Source organism: Haliotis cracherodii, unplaced genomic scaffold (genome assembly GCF_022045235.1).
Source record: "Haliotis cracherodii isolate W230 unplaced genomic scaffold, xgHalCrac1.p SCAF_15, whole genome shotgun sequence".
In the NCBI taxonomy this organism is placed as follows: domain Eukaryota; kingdom Metazoa; phylum Mollusca; class Gastropoda; order Lepetellida; family Haliotidae; genus Haliotis; species Haliotis cracherodii.
Genome location: NW_027266270.1, coordinates 32,124,220 through 32,136,989, shown reverse-complemented (window position 1 = coordinate 32,136,989; position 12,770 = coordinate 32,124,220). Strand labels below are relative to the sequence as shown.

The following is a 12,770-nucleotide window of genomic DNA, read 5'->3' as shown; positions in this document are numbered from 1 at the left end:
TCACACCTCTAAACAATCGTCCCCACCGCAGGTGACATGACAGTTGAAGCTAGCCTAGTCACAAAGCTTCAAGTCCTTCTTCAGAAGACGAATCTGCTTCCAGAGAGCTTCAAATGACAGTAGTTATACATAAGCTGTTTGTATGTCCCATGTAAGCATGACGCTATATTTCTCAAAGTAATGTGTATATAAGGACCTATTTGGCCCATTATCGAAGCATGACAATGCATAGTGTCGTTAACACTTTAAAATGACTTACTTTCGGGCGGGATTTCCGGTTGGGTACAAATCTGTTCAACTTATAACCCTTCCAGGGAAGAGAATTTTCGGGGAATGGGGTTGTAAAAATAGATTATATTCATTCATGCTCCATGATAAACACACACACACACACACTGCATAGTAGGTGTTCTTCTGCGAAGGTCTGGTGGGTAGCTTTATACAGGTAAGACAATTTGAACTTCCACCAACTTACCTGGATGTTTTCTTATACTTTCATGAATCGATTTTGCTAATTGTAAGCGACCGAGCATTTAATATGTTTTTGTGGGAGTACGGGTTGGGGGTTGGGGGATCTGTTAGGGGTAAAGATTTTATTCAGAAACTGCATATGTTTTCTGTCACTGCTTCAAAACGTTTATGGTTTCTCGGAATGGAGGCGTCGAACACACCTTTTTCTAGTAACACATTTTTTTTCAGTGCATACAGCATGTCCGTGTCTTTGTGTAAAACTTGATGCAAAGTATTTTCTTCTGGTATGTTCTATAAGAAATGAAACTTTTCAAAATAATTCCAGGCCCTCCACCCCAACCCCCACTACAATAACCACCACCAGCACCACCACCACCATCACATCCACCACCACATCCGCATCCACCACCACACCCCACTCATCCTAAACAACACACCTAAGCACATGTTTATAAAATGGTGCGTTCCCAATTCAACGCGAACTGTCCTTCATTATATCAAGGTGTGTGTGTGTCTCTCTGTGTGTGTGTGCTTGCGTGCGTGCGTGCGTGCGTGCGTGCGTGCGTGCGTATGTGTGTACGTGCGTTTGTGATTGTGTGTGTGTGTGTGTGTGTACGTACGCGTGTCTGTCAGTCTGTCTCTGTGTGCATGTACGACGGAATACAATTCATTTTTAATGGACTGTGCAAGCTTGAAGCCACTCCTTCTCTATAATTAATCCTCATCAGAAACAGTTCATACAATGATAGGACTTGCTTAAGAAGTTCTAGAAATTATTCCTTAACTGCATATGTCTGGCCTAACGGGATCGGGTGGTCAGGCTCGATGACTTGGTTGATGTATGTCATCGATCCCAATTACATGGATAGATGCTCATGATATCAATCACTGGATTGTCTGGACTCGATTATTTACAGACACCCGTCATATAGCTGGAATATTGATGAGTGCGACGTTAAACAACAAACAAACGAACGTCATATGTCTGACGAATTAGCGAGCTATTAGATAAAGTTCAAGAAGCTGCATATTGTATGCACATGCGGAATGTTTCGACCCTCTTTATGTGGCTGTTCTTTTTCCTACTGCTTCAGTTACAATTTCAGGCGAAACCGAAACAAGAATTCGCTGGGAATTCACTGTGTTTATTTTGGTCTCGCTTGTGTAATCACAAAATAACAGGATGACCAGTGGTGTTCTATGTTCACCCCTATTGTCATTCCTTGTGGTCTTCTGTTCATGTCAGCAAGCAACAGTAAAGTGGGGTCTACTGCATAAGTTCTAACACTGCAGGGGTGAAATGGGGTTTAACGGCGCGTTCATGATAATTGCACTTACTTAGTGACGTTCACACGTGGACTCCTGTCTACCTCAACGAGTAGACCTCGACAGGCGAATGGCCGATTTCTCATAGGTTGCGATTGGACGACACCAAACATAGCATTGATTATTCCTCAGTTTCGAATGAAAACAAAAAACGGTCAACGTTAAGTTCGTTTGTGAAGTGAATTAGTGGGTGAGAATGATTTTAAGCCGCCTTTGGCAATATTCCAGCAAAATCAAGACGGCGGACATCAGAAATGGTGCTTAACACATGTACCCTTGTGGAGAATCGAACCCAGGTATTTAGCGTGACAAGCGAACGCTTTCACCTCTATACTACCCCATGGCCCCTCGTTTGTGAAGTAAACGCGTCTGTTAACATAATTTCATCACCCAAAACAAAACTTTGGAGGTGTAAACTTGTCTCCATGTCTATTTACATTTGTGATTAATTATGCTACGCATGCGCACCGATAACCGGATGCCACATTTCTACCACATTTTCGACCGCCGCATGAACGCCAAAAAAGCGGAGATGGGTGTCCGAACAACAATGAATCAGCCCATCCCCGAGTCTCTTTTTCTCGATTGGGGTTTAATGTAGAGCGACATACCCATGTACATGATGAAATCCAGTGTGTTTGTATTGCCTGAGAAGACATTGCATTCTTGAGGACGAGGTGTATTTGAAGGATTGGAAGCCTGCACACGATCTCTTAGGTCGTCATGCTACGACGTCACCTGGCGTGGGTTTTTTCAGAAATTAATGGCCGGAAACATTTATCACAAACAGGCCCTTATTTCCACTCTTCAACTGCGTCATGTGTCTTTATCAACTCTGATCATCTACCGCCCTGCTTGAACGTGTTTTAACTGATATCGTCATTACAACGCCTTGTTTAAGCTGTGTAGTCGGTATGTGACACAGCACAAACACTTCAGAGTACGGTAGAAAATGAACATTGCAGTATTATAATATAGACATTGCAGCACAGGATTATAATTATTGCAGCATGAGAATATAGGCATTGCAACACAGGAATATCGATATTGCATCACACGAATATAGGCATTGCAATGCAGGAATATCAATATTGCAGCACATGAATATAGGCATTGCAACAAAGGAATATCAATATTGCAGCACATGAATATAGGCATTGCAACAAAGGAATATCAATATTGCACCACATGAATATAGGCATCGCAACGCAATAATGTATAATTTGAAGAATGAGAATGTAGGCATTGCAACACAATAATGTATAATTTGAAGAATGAGAATGTAGGCATCGCAAAACAAGAATGTATATATTGAAGCATGAGAATATAGGCATCGCAACACAATAATGTATAATTTGAAGAATGAGAATGTAGGTATTGCAACACAATAATGTATAATCTGAAGAATGAGAATATAGGCTTTGCTACACAATAATGCATGATTTGAAGAATGAGAATGTAGGTATTGCTACACAATAATGTATAATCTGAAGAATGAGAATATAGGCATTGCTACACAATAATGTTTAATTTGAAGCATGAGAATATAGGCATCGCAACACAAGAATGTTTAATTTGAAGCATGAGACTATAAGCATTGCCACACAATAATGTATAATTTGAAGAATGAGAATGTAGGCATTGCTACACAATAATGTATAATTTGAAGAATGAGAATGTAGGCATGACAACACAAGAATGTATATATTGCAGCATGAGAAAATAGGCATCGCAACACAAGAATGTATATATTGCAGCATGAGAAAATAGGCATCGCAACACAAGAATGTATATATTGCAGCATGAGAATATAGGCATTGCAACACAAGAATGTGTATATTGAAGCATGAGAATATAAACATTGCAACACAAGAATATAAACGTTGTAGAAGGAGAATATAGACCTTGCAACACAAAAATATAAACATAGCAGAAGAAGAATATACACATTGCAACATGAGATGTATACATTCCGTCAGTATATAGACATTGCAACACAGTAATAAAGACTTGTAAGCACTGGACTATAGAAGCTGAAACAAGGCGTTGTAAAACATATTCTTTCACAAAGAAAGTTTATCGTCCTGTTGCACAATTGTAGGAGTAGTTTCTATGTGTATAATGAGCTATGTACTCTATTATTAACAGTAGATTTCTAGTTCTGTCTTTTGCCAACCAAAGTCCATCCATCCTGTCATGGGCTCAAAGGTCAACATGAAGTAACAGAGATACTCACACGTACCCTGTTGAACACATCAATTACGCTGACTACGCGCTTCAGGAATGTCCTTCCTTTTAGGAAATAGTTCAACAATTTCATATCGGAAGTATAGTTGTGTTCCTGTTGCTATGTTCGCAAATTATATGAACACACGGAAGGGGGTTATCAGTGTAATTGCATGTTCTCCCTTCTGTCCATGAAGGCATTAACCTGTCTCCGGTGTTTAGGAAGTAGCCATTTCCGTGACACTTCTGTAGGTAGTCGACAAGGTAAGTTAATATATTGATCTATTCAACATTTTGTCCAAGTGTTGTGGTACACAAGGTGTCAAATCAGGTGTCTGGTGTCAAACCACGGCGTATTGTGTCAAGGAAGGTGTCTAATGTCAAGCATGTCTGGTGTCAAGCATGTCTGATGTCAAGCGCATGTTGGTGTCAGGCACGGTGTCTAGAGTCAAAAACGACGTTCTGGTATCAATCACAGAGCCTTGAAACAAGAATGGCGTATTATGTCAAGCGTTGTCTGGTGTCGGACCGCCTCCGTGAACAAGTGGTAGGCGTCTTCCAAGACAGCGGAAGGTCGGGGTTCAAACTCCGACCGCGTAATGCCATAAGACGTTAAAAGATGGTTATGGGCCAGCACTATAAAATCGGCATTAGTCCGACCAGTACAAGCGGCCACACACACCTGCATGCACGTCGCTATACACGTGCAATAACCTTGGACGCGACGTTAAACACCATTTCACCCCACCACACCTTGTCTGGTGTCAGGCACGGTGTCTGCGTGTGTACATGCACACGTGGTGAGGCCTGTGAAGAAGGCTCTTCAGCAACCCAGTCTTGTCGTAAGAGACGACTAACGGGATCGGGTTGTCAGGCTCGCTGACTTGGTTGATACATGTCATCGGTCCCAATTGCGTGGATGAGTAGTCATTATATCAATCACTGAGCTGACTCGATTATTTACAGACCGCCGTCATATACCTGGAATATTGCTGAGTGCGGCGTTAAACAACAACCAAACTGCAAATGTGATGTACGTGTGTGTTGAAAACCTGCGCATGTCCTTGTTTCTGAGAATCATAAGTACACTAGCTGTTTTTTTATATGATTTACCGTAGCCCGACACTGCGTGTGTGCGCTGTTTATACACAACAAGCTATGCCCACCAACGTTATATAGCCAACGGGCACTTTCTTCAACGTGAAACCTGTTACCCCACTCGACATGCGCGAATCTCTTTACAAGCAAATCCTGTCATTTTAGTAGTGACAGTACCTATTCTCATTCGGGGTCGTGCGTTCCGCTACGCTGGCCCTGAACAGGCTCTAAACGCTTGCACACAGGTGAGCCGAGAGCGGCCCGTCACAAGCCTATTCATTATCAATGAAGTTAACCAGGAAGTTGAAAGATCGCTCTGATTGGCCAGAGGAAACAGTTTCCGGGTACAACAGTACAATTTGTGTCATTGACAATATGAGGATTCAAAATGGGTAAATACAAAATCTTTTATCAATGATTTAACCGTTAAACGTCTACAGGGTGTCCCAACGTGCACCAATGCTATATTCACCATCCGCGTGTTGGTAAATAAGCCCGGTTCTACTTTCACTGATTTTTTTTATAAACTCGTTAAATGTTTTCTCTCTTTATCTTAATGTAACTTTTTTATTCTGATATAACCGTTAGGAGTTTGAAACCATTGCCATCGATTAACATAAGCACAGGAAATGTTGTGGGAATATTTATTTATACACATGTGGAAAATGTGTTATCTTGCTGGGGTCCGATTCTCAGAAGTGAGCTCGGATCTTTAGGGGGCTGCGTGACTCGACTTGTTTATATTACCTATAGTTAGTGCACGTTGTGATCACACGAGCGTCGGATTGTCTCAGGTAGCTGGCTTTAGCGTCGCAGTGTCCCACTAAAATGTTGGAGACTAAGGAGACGGTGTTACTTAATCCTGTCACTGGATGCCCTTTTGCACTCCGTCTTCATAAAAGTAGGTAAAAGTATTATTTTCTTTTAAAAAAGGAGCAAATACGCGTTTTTACCTGTGTATTAATATTATCATTTAAATAAGCCATACGTTTGATCATCTTAAACGTCATTATCCTTGATGCAACCATAATTTTTAATCTTGTTAGTAGCGAAACTAAACTTCCTGAAAACATCGGGTTTTTTACTTTCACTTTCAAAGAAAGTGGTATTATTTGAAATATGACTTAGAATATGCATTTCCCAACTGCCTTGACGATGATTCACACCACCAGAAAGAATATGACCTGTCTTCTGTACGTAATCATTTTAATAACCGTCATATACTTCATCATCATAAGTTCATCATCAATAATGCAAAACATGAAACTTGTTGGTAGCGAAACCAAACTTCCGTCGAATAGCGGATACATTTACTTTCACTTTTAAGAAAGAGATTTTGGTTTAGATATGATTATGAATGTGTTTGCCAACTGCCTTGACAAGGATACCCACTTCTTGACAGTAAGTTACGGTGGGTACTTGAACGCGAGCATCCTTGTAATTACACTGGCACTGGAGTGGTTTATATCCGCATAGAGACATTCGTCCATCATTCCTTTATGACTCAATGCCTCGTTATATCCGCATACGTATCTAATGATGAATAGTTGCTCTGCTTGTCAACACAGATAATGAGTCCTGTTATATTACGCACAGCACAGCTATCTTCCTGAAATGCAAGTGATGCCACCTTCGTATTTAAGGAATTTCTTCCAACAATTTGGTATGTAATCTTTAAATTTCACAATCGGTATATTCAACGGATCCCTGTTTATCTGGACAGTATCATTCCCCTTGAAATCGTCCGGAATGACGAATGACCGGATAAGCGAAACTTTGTTTCGGAGTAATATCACCTTATTACTGTATTAGTATTTCCAGGTGGAAATTGACCCGCCTTCAACTGTTCTGAAGCGGGTGTCCGGATAGACGGGGTCCAGATTAACGGATCATCTGTGTTCGCTGCAAGTGCATAATTTATAAGCAGCTTGAATTGTTAACAAACATGCCTTTTATCGGGTTACAGCTGCCCCGGTATCTCCCGCGTTTACAGCACGGGTTGCATATTTGTATGCATTACCCCGCGCATGCATTGTCACGTACATGCATTGTTACGCGCATGCATTGTCTTCCACGCATCTCTCGTTGCGTTGGACAGCCTACCCAAGTTTACCTGTCATTCGTTCAATGCCCCGCGTTTTATTCAAAGCGTTTTCGTGTATCATATACGCGTTTGAATGCGTTGACTGGTTGTGAATCTGTGGACGCCAGCCATGCGTGCGTGTGGGCCGAAAACTTCACGTTTCATTGACAGAAGCTGCTCGTGTTGAAATAGGCGGTGAGTCACATTTTATCTTACACTTTGGTTTTAAAATAGTTTATTCTCATACCGAACGGCGTTGGTGTACAAGTTGGACTAACATAGGATGCTTACTAGTATTACATATAGAACCCCCCACACACACACACTCCCCCGACGCAGCTTCCACACACACACCTTCTTCCTCTCTCTCTCCACCCACGTCGCTGCTTTAGGGTTCTTCTTCTTTTCCTCATCCTTCTCCGCGTTCTACTTCCCCTTCCCTTCTCATTTTCTTCTTCTCCTTCCGCTTCTTCTCCCTTTTTTCTTATTCTTCGTCTTCTTGTGTCAATGCGTCTTTAGTGAGTGCACTCGCACTACTGACTGCGTGTCACTGATAGGTCCGTATCGCCCATCACCCTGTACTGACTTGGGTCTGATAACACTTCTTTGACCGGCCGACCGACCTGCGTCCAGCCTGGTTGTACGTGATCCTATTTAGTACAAATACAACACGTGTTTTTCTTTACCGTCCGATCGCGACTCCAAACATAGCCCCAGACTATTTAAATCTTATAGTCACCTTCATGCATTATGTAACACCAGGCTCAGTCCTTTTTTCGAATCCGGAAGTGATTCGACCCCCAACACACACACACACACACACACACACACATACACACACACACACACACACACACACACACACACACACACACACACACACACACTCCCTCAACCCCCCACAACCCGCCCCACACACACTTACCTAATTTTATTACAAATGTATGTGTTTATAATATTCATAACAGGGACACCACGACACACGAAAGCTTGGCACACTGTCAAAAAGAGGCAACGTATGGACACAAATTTCATATCATATAAATTTATTTTGTCCCATAAAACAAAGGTGTCCTGAGGTTTCCGGCCCATCTAGACTTGATAATTGGATCGGAATGACGTGCGCGTTTCCTGTGTAATTGTCTTCATCATCGAGTTGGAAGGGGGTTATATGATATATATGAATATTGTGGTTGGTTCTTGGCAGCACAAACACTTACGACCCAGCTTGTACATATCACTGCGCGGCAAGTGCATGTATAGCACACGGCGCATCCTGTTCTATATAATTCACGTCCCACACATGTCGTGCGGTAATATCCGACTCGACCTACTACTGACCATAAATAGACCACACGTCCCCCTGACTGACTGATGAGGACTTGTTTTTCGCCGCACCTCCAACAATAAACCCAGTCTCAACATCATCACCGCCTTCAACATCCACCAAACTCCCAATGTCCATTCCACCTTCATATGCAACCCCAGCCTCAAGCACCAAACCAAAATCTTAACCTTGACCCTACTCTCAACATACTCTTCCACATCCATCACACCTTCAACACCCGCCACACCTTCAACACCGGTCTCGCCTTCAACACCCGTCACACCTTCAACACCCACCACACCTTCAACACCCTCCACACCTTCAACACCCTCCACACCTTCAACACCCTCCACACCTTCAACACACGTCACACCTTCAACATCCACCACACCTTCCACATCCACCACACCTTCCACACCCTCCACACCTTCAACACCCGTCACACCTTCAACATCCGTCACACCTTCAACATCCACCACACCTTCCACATCCACCACACCTTCCACATCCACCATACCTTCAACATCCACCACACATTCAACACCCGTCACACCTTCAACACCCACCACACCTTCAACACCCGTCACACCTTCAACACCCTCCACACCTTCAACACCCTCCACACCTTCAACACCGTCACACCTTCCACATCAACCACACCTTCCACATCCACCACACCTTCCACATTCACCAAACTTTCAACACCCGTCACACCTTCAACATCCACCACACCTTCCCCTTCCACCACACCTTCCCCTTCCACCACACCTTTAAGACCCGTCACACCTTCAACATCAGCCAAACCTTCAACACCCGCTCACCTTCAACATTCTATTGCAACTTCCACATCCACCACACCTTCTCCACCATCCACAACTTTCACATTCACCACACCTTCAACATCCATCACACCTTACACATCCACCACACCTTACACATCCACCCGGCCTTCCACATCCATCACACCTTCCCCATCCACCACACCTTCAACACCCGTCACACCTACAACATGCACCACACCTTCAACATCCGCCACACCTTCAACATCCACCACACCTTCAACATCCACCACACCTTCAACATCCATCACACCTTCCACATCCACCACACCTTACACATCCACCACACCTTACACATCCACCCGGTCTTCCACATCCATCACACCTTCCCCATCCACCACACCTTCAACACCCGTCACACCTTCAACATGCACCACACCTTCAACACCCGTCACACCTTCAACATCCACCACACCTTCCACATCCACCACACCTTCAACATCCATCACACCTTCCACATCCACCACACCTTACACATCCACCCGGCCTTCCACATCCGTCACACCTTCCCCATCCACCACACCTTCAACACCCGTCACACCTACAACATGCACCACACCTTCAACATCCGCCACACCTTCAACATCCACCACACCTTCAACATCCACCACACCTTCAACATCCATCACACCTTCCACATCCACCACACCTTACACATCCACCACACCTTACACATCCACCCGGTCTTCCACATCCATCACACCTTCCCCATCCACCACACCTTCAACACCCGTCACACCTTCAACATGCACCACACCTTCAACACCCGTCACACCTTCAACATCCACCACACCTTCAACATCCACCACACCTTCAACATCCATCACACCTTCCACATCCACCACACCTTCAACACCCGTCACACCTTCAACATCCACCACACCTTCAACATCCACCCGGCCTTCCACATCCATCACACCTTCCCCATCCACCACACCTTCAACACCCGTCACACCTACAACATGCACCACACCTTCAACATCCGCCACACCTTCAACATCCACCACACCTTCAACATCCACCACACCTTCAACATCCATCACACCTTCCATATCCACCACACCTTACACATCCACCACACCTTACACATCCACCCGGTCTTCCACATCCATCACACCTTCAACATCCACCACACCTTCAACATCCATCACACCTTCCACATCCACCACACCTTCAACACCCGTCACACCTTCAACATCCACCACACCTTCAACATCCACCCGGCCTTCCACATCCATCACACCTTCCCCATCCACCACACCTTCAACACCCGTCACACCTACAACATGCACCACACCTTCAACATCCGCCACACCTTCAACATCCACCACACCTTCAACATCCACCACACCTTCAACATCCATCACACCTTCCATATCCACCACACCTTACACATCCACCACACCTTACACATCCACCCGGTCTTCCACATCCATCACACCTTCCCCATCCACCACACCTTCAACACCCGTCACACCTTCAACATGCACCACACCTTCAACACCCGTCACACCTTCAACATCCACCACACCTTCAACATCCACCACACCTTCAACATCCACCACACCTTCCACATCCACCACACCTTCAACACCCGTCACACCTTCAACATCCACCACACCTTCAACATCCACCACACCTTCAACATCCATCACACCTTCAACATCCAGCACACCTTCAACACCCACCACACCTTCAACACCCACCATACCTTCATCACCCACCACACCTTCAACACCCTCCACACCTTCAACAACCACCACACCTTCAACAACCACCACACCTTCAACATCCACCATACCTTCAACATCCACCACACCTTCAACATCCACCACACTTTCAACACCCACCACACCTTCAAGATCCACCACACCTTCAACATCCACCACACTTTCTACATCCACCAAACCTTCAACACCTACCTACTTTCAATACCCACACATTCAACATTCACCACATCCTCAACATCCACCCCTATCCCCTCCCTCAACATCCACATCTTCAACATCCACCCCTATCCCCTCCCTCAACATCCACCACACCCTCAACATCCACCCCTATCCCCTCCCTCAACATCTACCACACCCTCAACATCCACCCATATCACCTCCCTCAACATCCACCACACCCTCAACATCCACCCCTATCCCCTCCCTCAACATCCACCACACCTTTAACATCCACCCCTATCCCCTCCCTTAACATCTACCACATCCTCAACATCCACCCCTATCCCCTCCCTCAACATCTACCACACCCTCAACATCCACCCATATCCCCTCCCTCAACATCCACCACACCCTCAACATCCACCACACCTTCAACATCCACCCCTATCCCCTCCCTCAACATCCACCACACCTTCAACATCCACCCCTATCCCCTCCCTCAACACCCACCACACCTTTAACATCCACCCCTATCCCCTCCCTCAACATCTACCACACCCTCAACATCCACCCCTATCCCCTCCCTCAAAACCCACCACCTAATATAGTGTACAGACTGTGTTGCAGGTTTCCTCTATTTCCTTGGATAACGGGTATCATAATGAATGAATACCACGTTATACCATCGACAGAGGGGGCACGGGTGGTCCAGTCGTAGCTGTGCAGAATTAGATGTGCCACAAAACAGGGTTCGAATCTTAGAGTCGCGCAGAGTATGTTTCTAGATTTGTCAGCACAAAACCTGTCCTCATGGATTTTACCTAAGTTGTAAACGTCTGCGACCTGCATCACTTGGGGCTTTCCTCCCACATCTAGCGTTGTCAGTATGTCACACTATCACAATACTATTGCAATAGTTGAAACTACCACACTCATATGTTGCCAAAGTATTGCGATAGTGTTTTTACCAATTGCAATATTATTACAATAGAATAAACTTTTACAAAAACATTCCAAATTCATAGCAAATCTCTGCTTAAAGCAATCAGTGGCACGATTCATATATCAGTTAATGATGATACCAGGTGTTCACGAAAAGGTCAGCGAATCCTGTCCCCCGTGGCGCCCGTCACAAATACATGCAGAGGCAGGTCAAGTGTTCATCTGAAAAAAACACGTGAAGATATGCTACAATTCTAAATGGTTCAATTGCATCAGTCATCCTCTTGGTCAAATTTACCATGTCCATCAAATGTCTACCATGACACGTATTGAAAGCTTCACTGCGGTCTTGAATGATATAACCTTGATCAAACAACTTTTGAGCAGGAGTTGTCGAGAAAAAATGCCCTTTATAGTCAACAGGCTATGCTGTAAACCAATAGTGTATCCTGTTTCAATGACACAAGTACATGTCAGCCTCTGTGTTTATAGATTATTTGTGAGTGAGTGAGTATGGTTTTAAGCCGCTTTTAGCAATATTCCAGCAATATCACGGCGGGAGACACCAG

General features: G+C 44.5%; 1 protein-coding gene across 10 annotated transcripts in view; it reads left to right on the top strand.

The window, feature by feature from the left end:
* Positions 1–12,770, top strand: part of LOC139462524 (transcription factor ETV7-like) — an 89,871-nt gene that overhangs the window by 35,226 nt on the left and 41,875 nt on the right. For 4 of the 10 annotated variants that reach the window (XM_071244302.1, XM_071244299.1, XM_071244298.1 and 1 more), the window contains exon 1: positions 5,912–6,022. The exons of 3 other annotated variants lie outside the window; for them this stretch is intronic. In XM_071244302.1, the coding sequence (XP_071100403.1) occupies positions 5,950–6,022 (73 nt within the window). In that variant the 5' untranslated portion in view covers positions 5,912–5,949. Of the gene's footprint in view, positions 1–4,217; positions 4,288–5,911; positions 6,023–6,747; positions 6,785–7,333; positions 7,400–12,770 lie in introns of those variants that run through there. 3 more of the 10 variants (XM_071244306.1, XM_071244304.1, XM_071244305.1) reach the window with 3 other exon arrangements.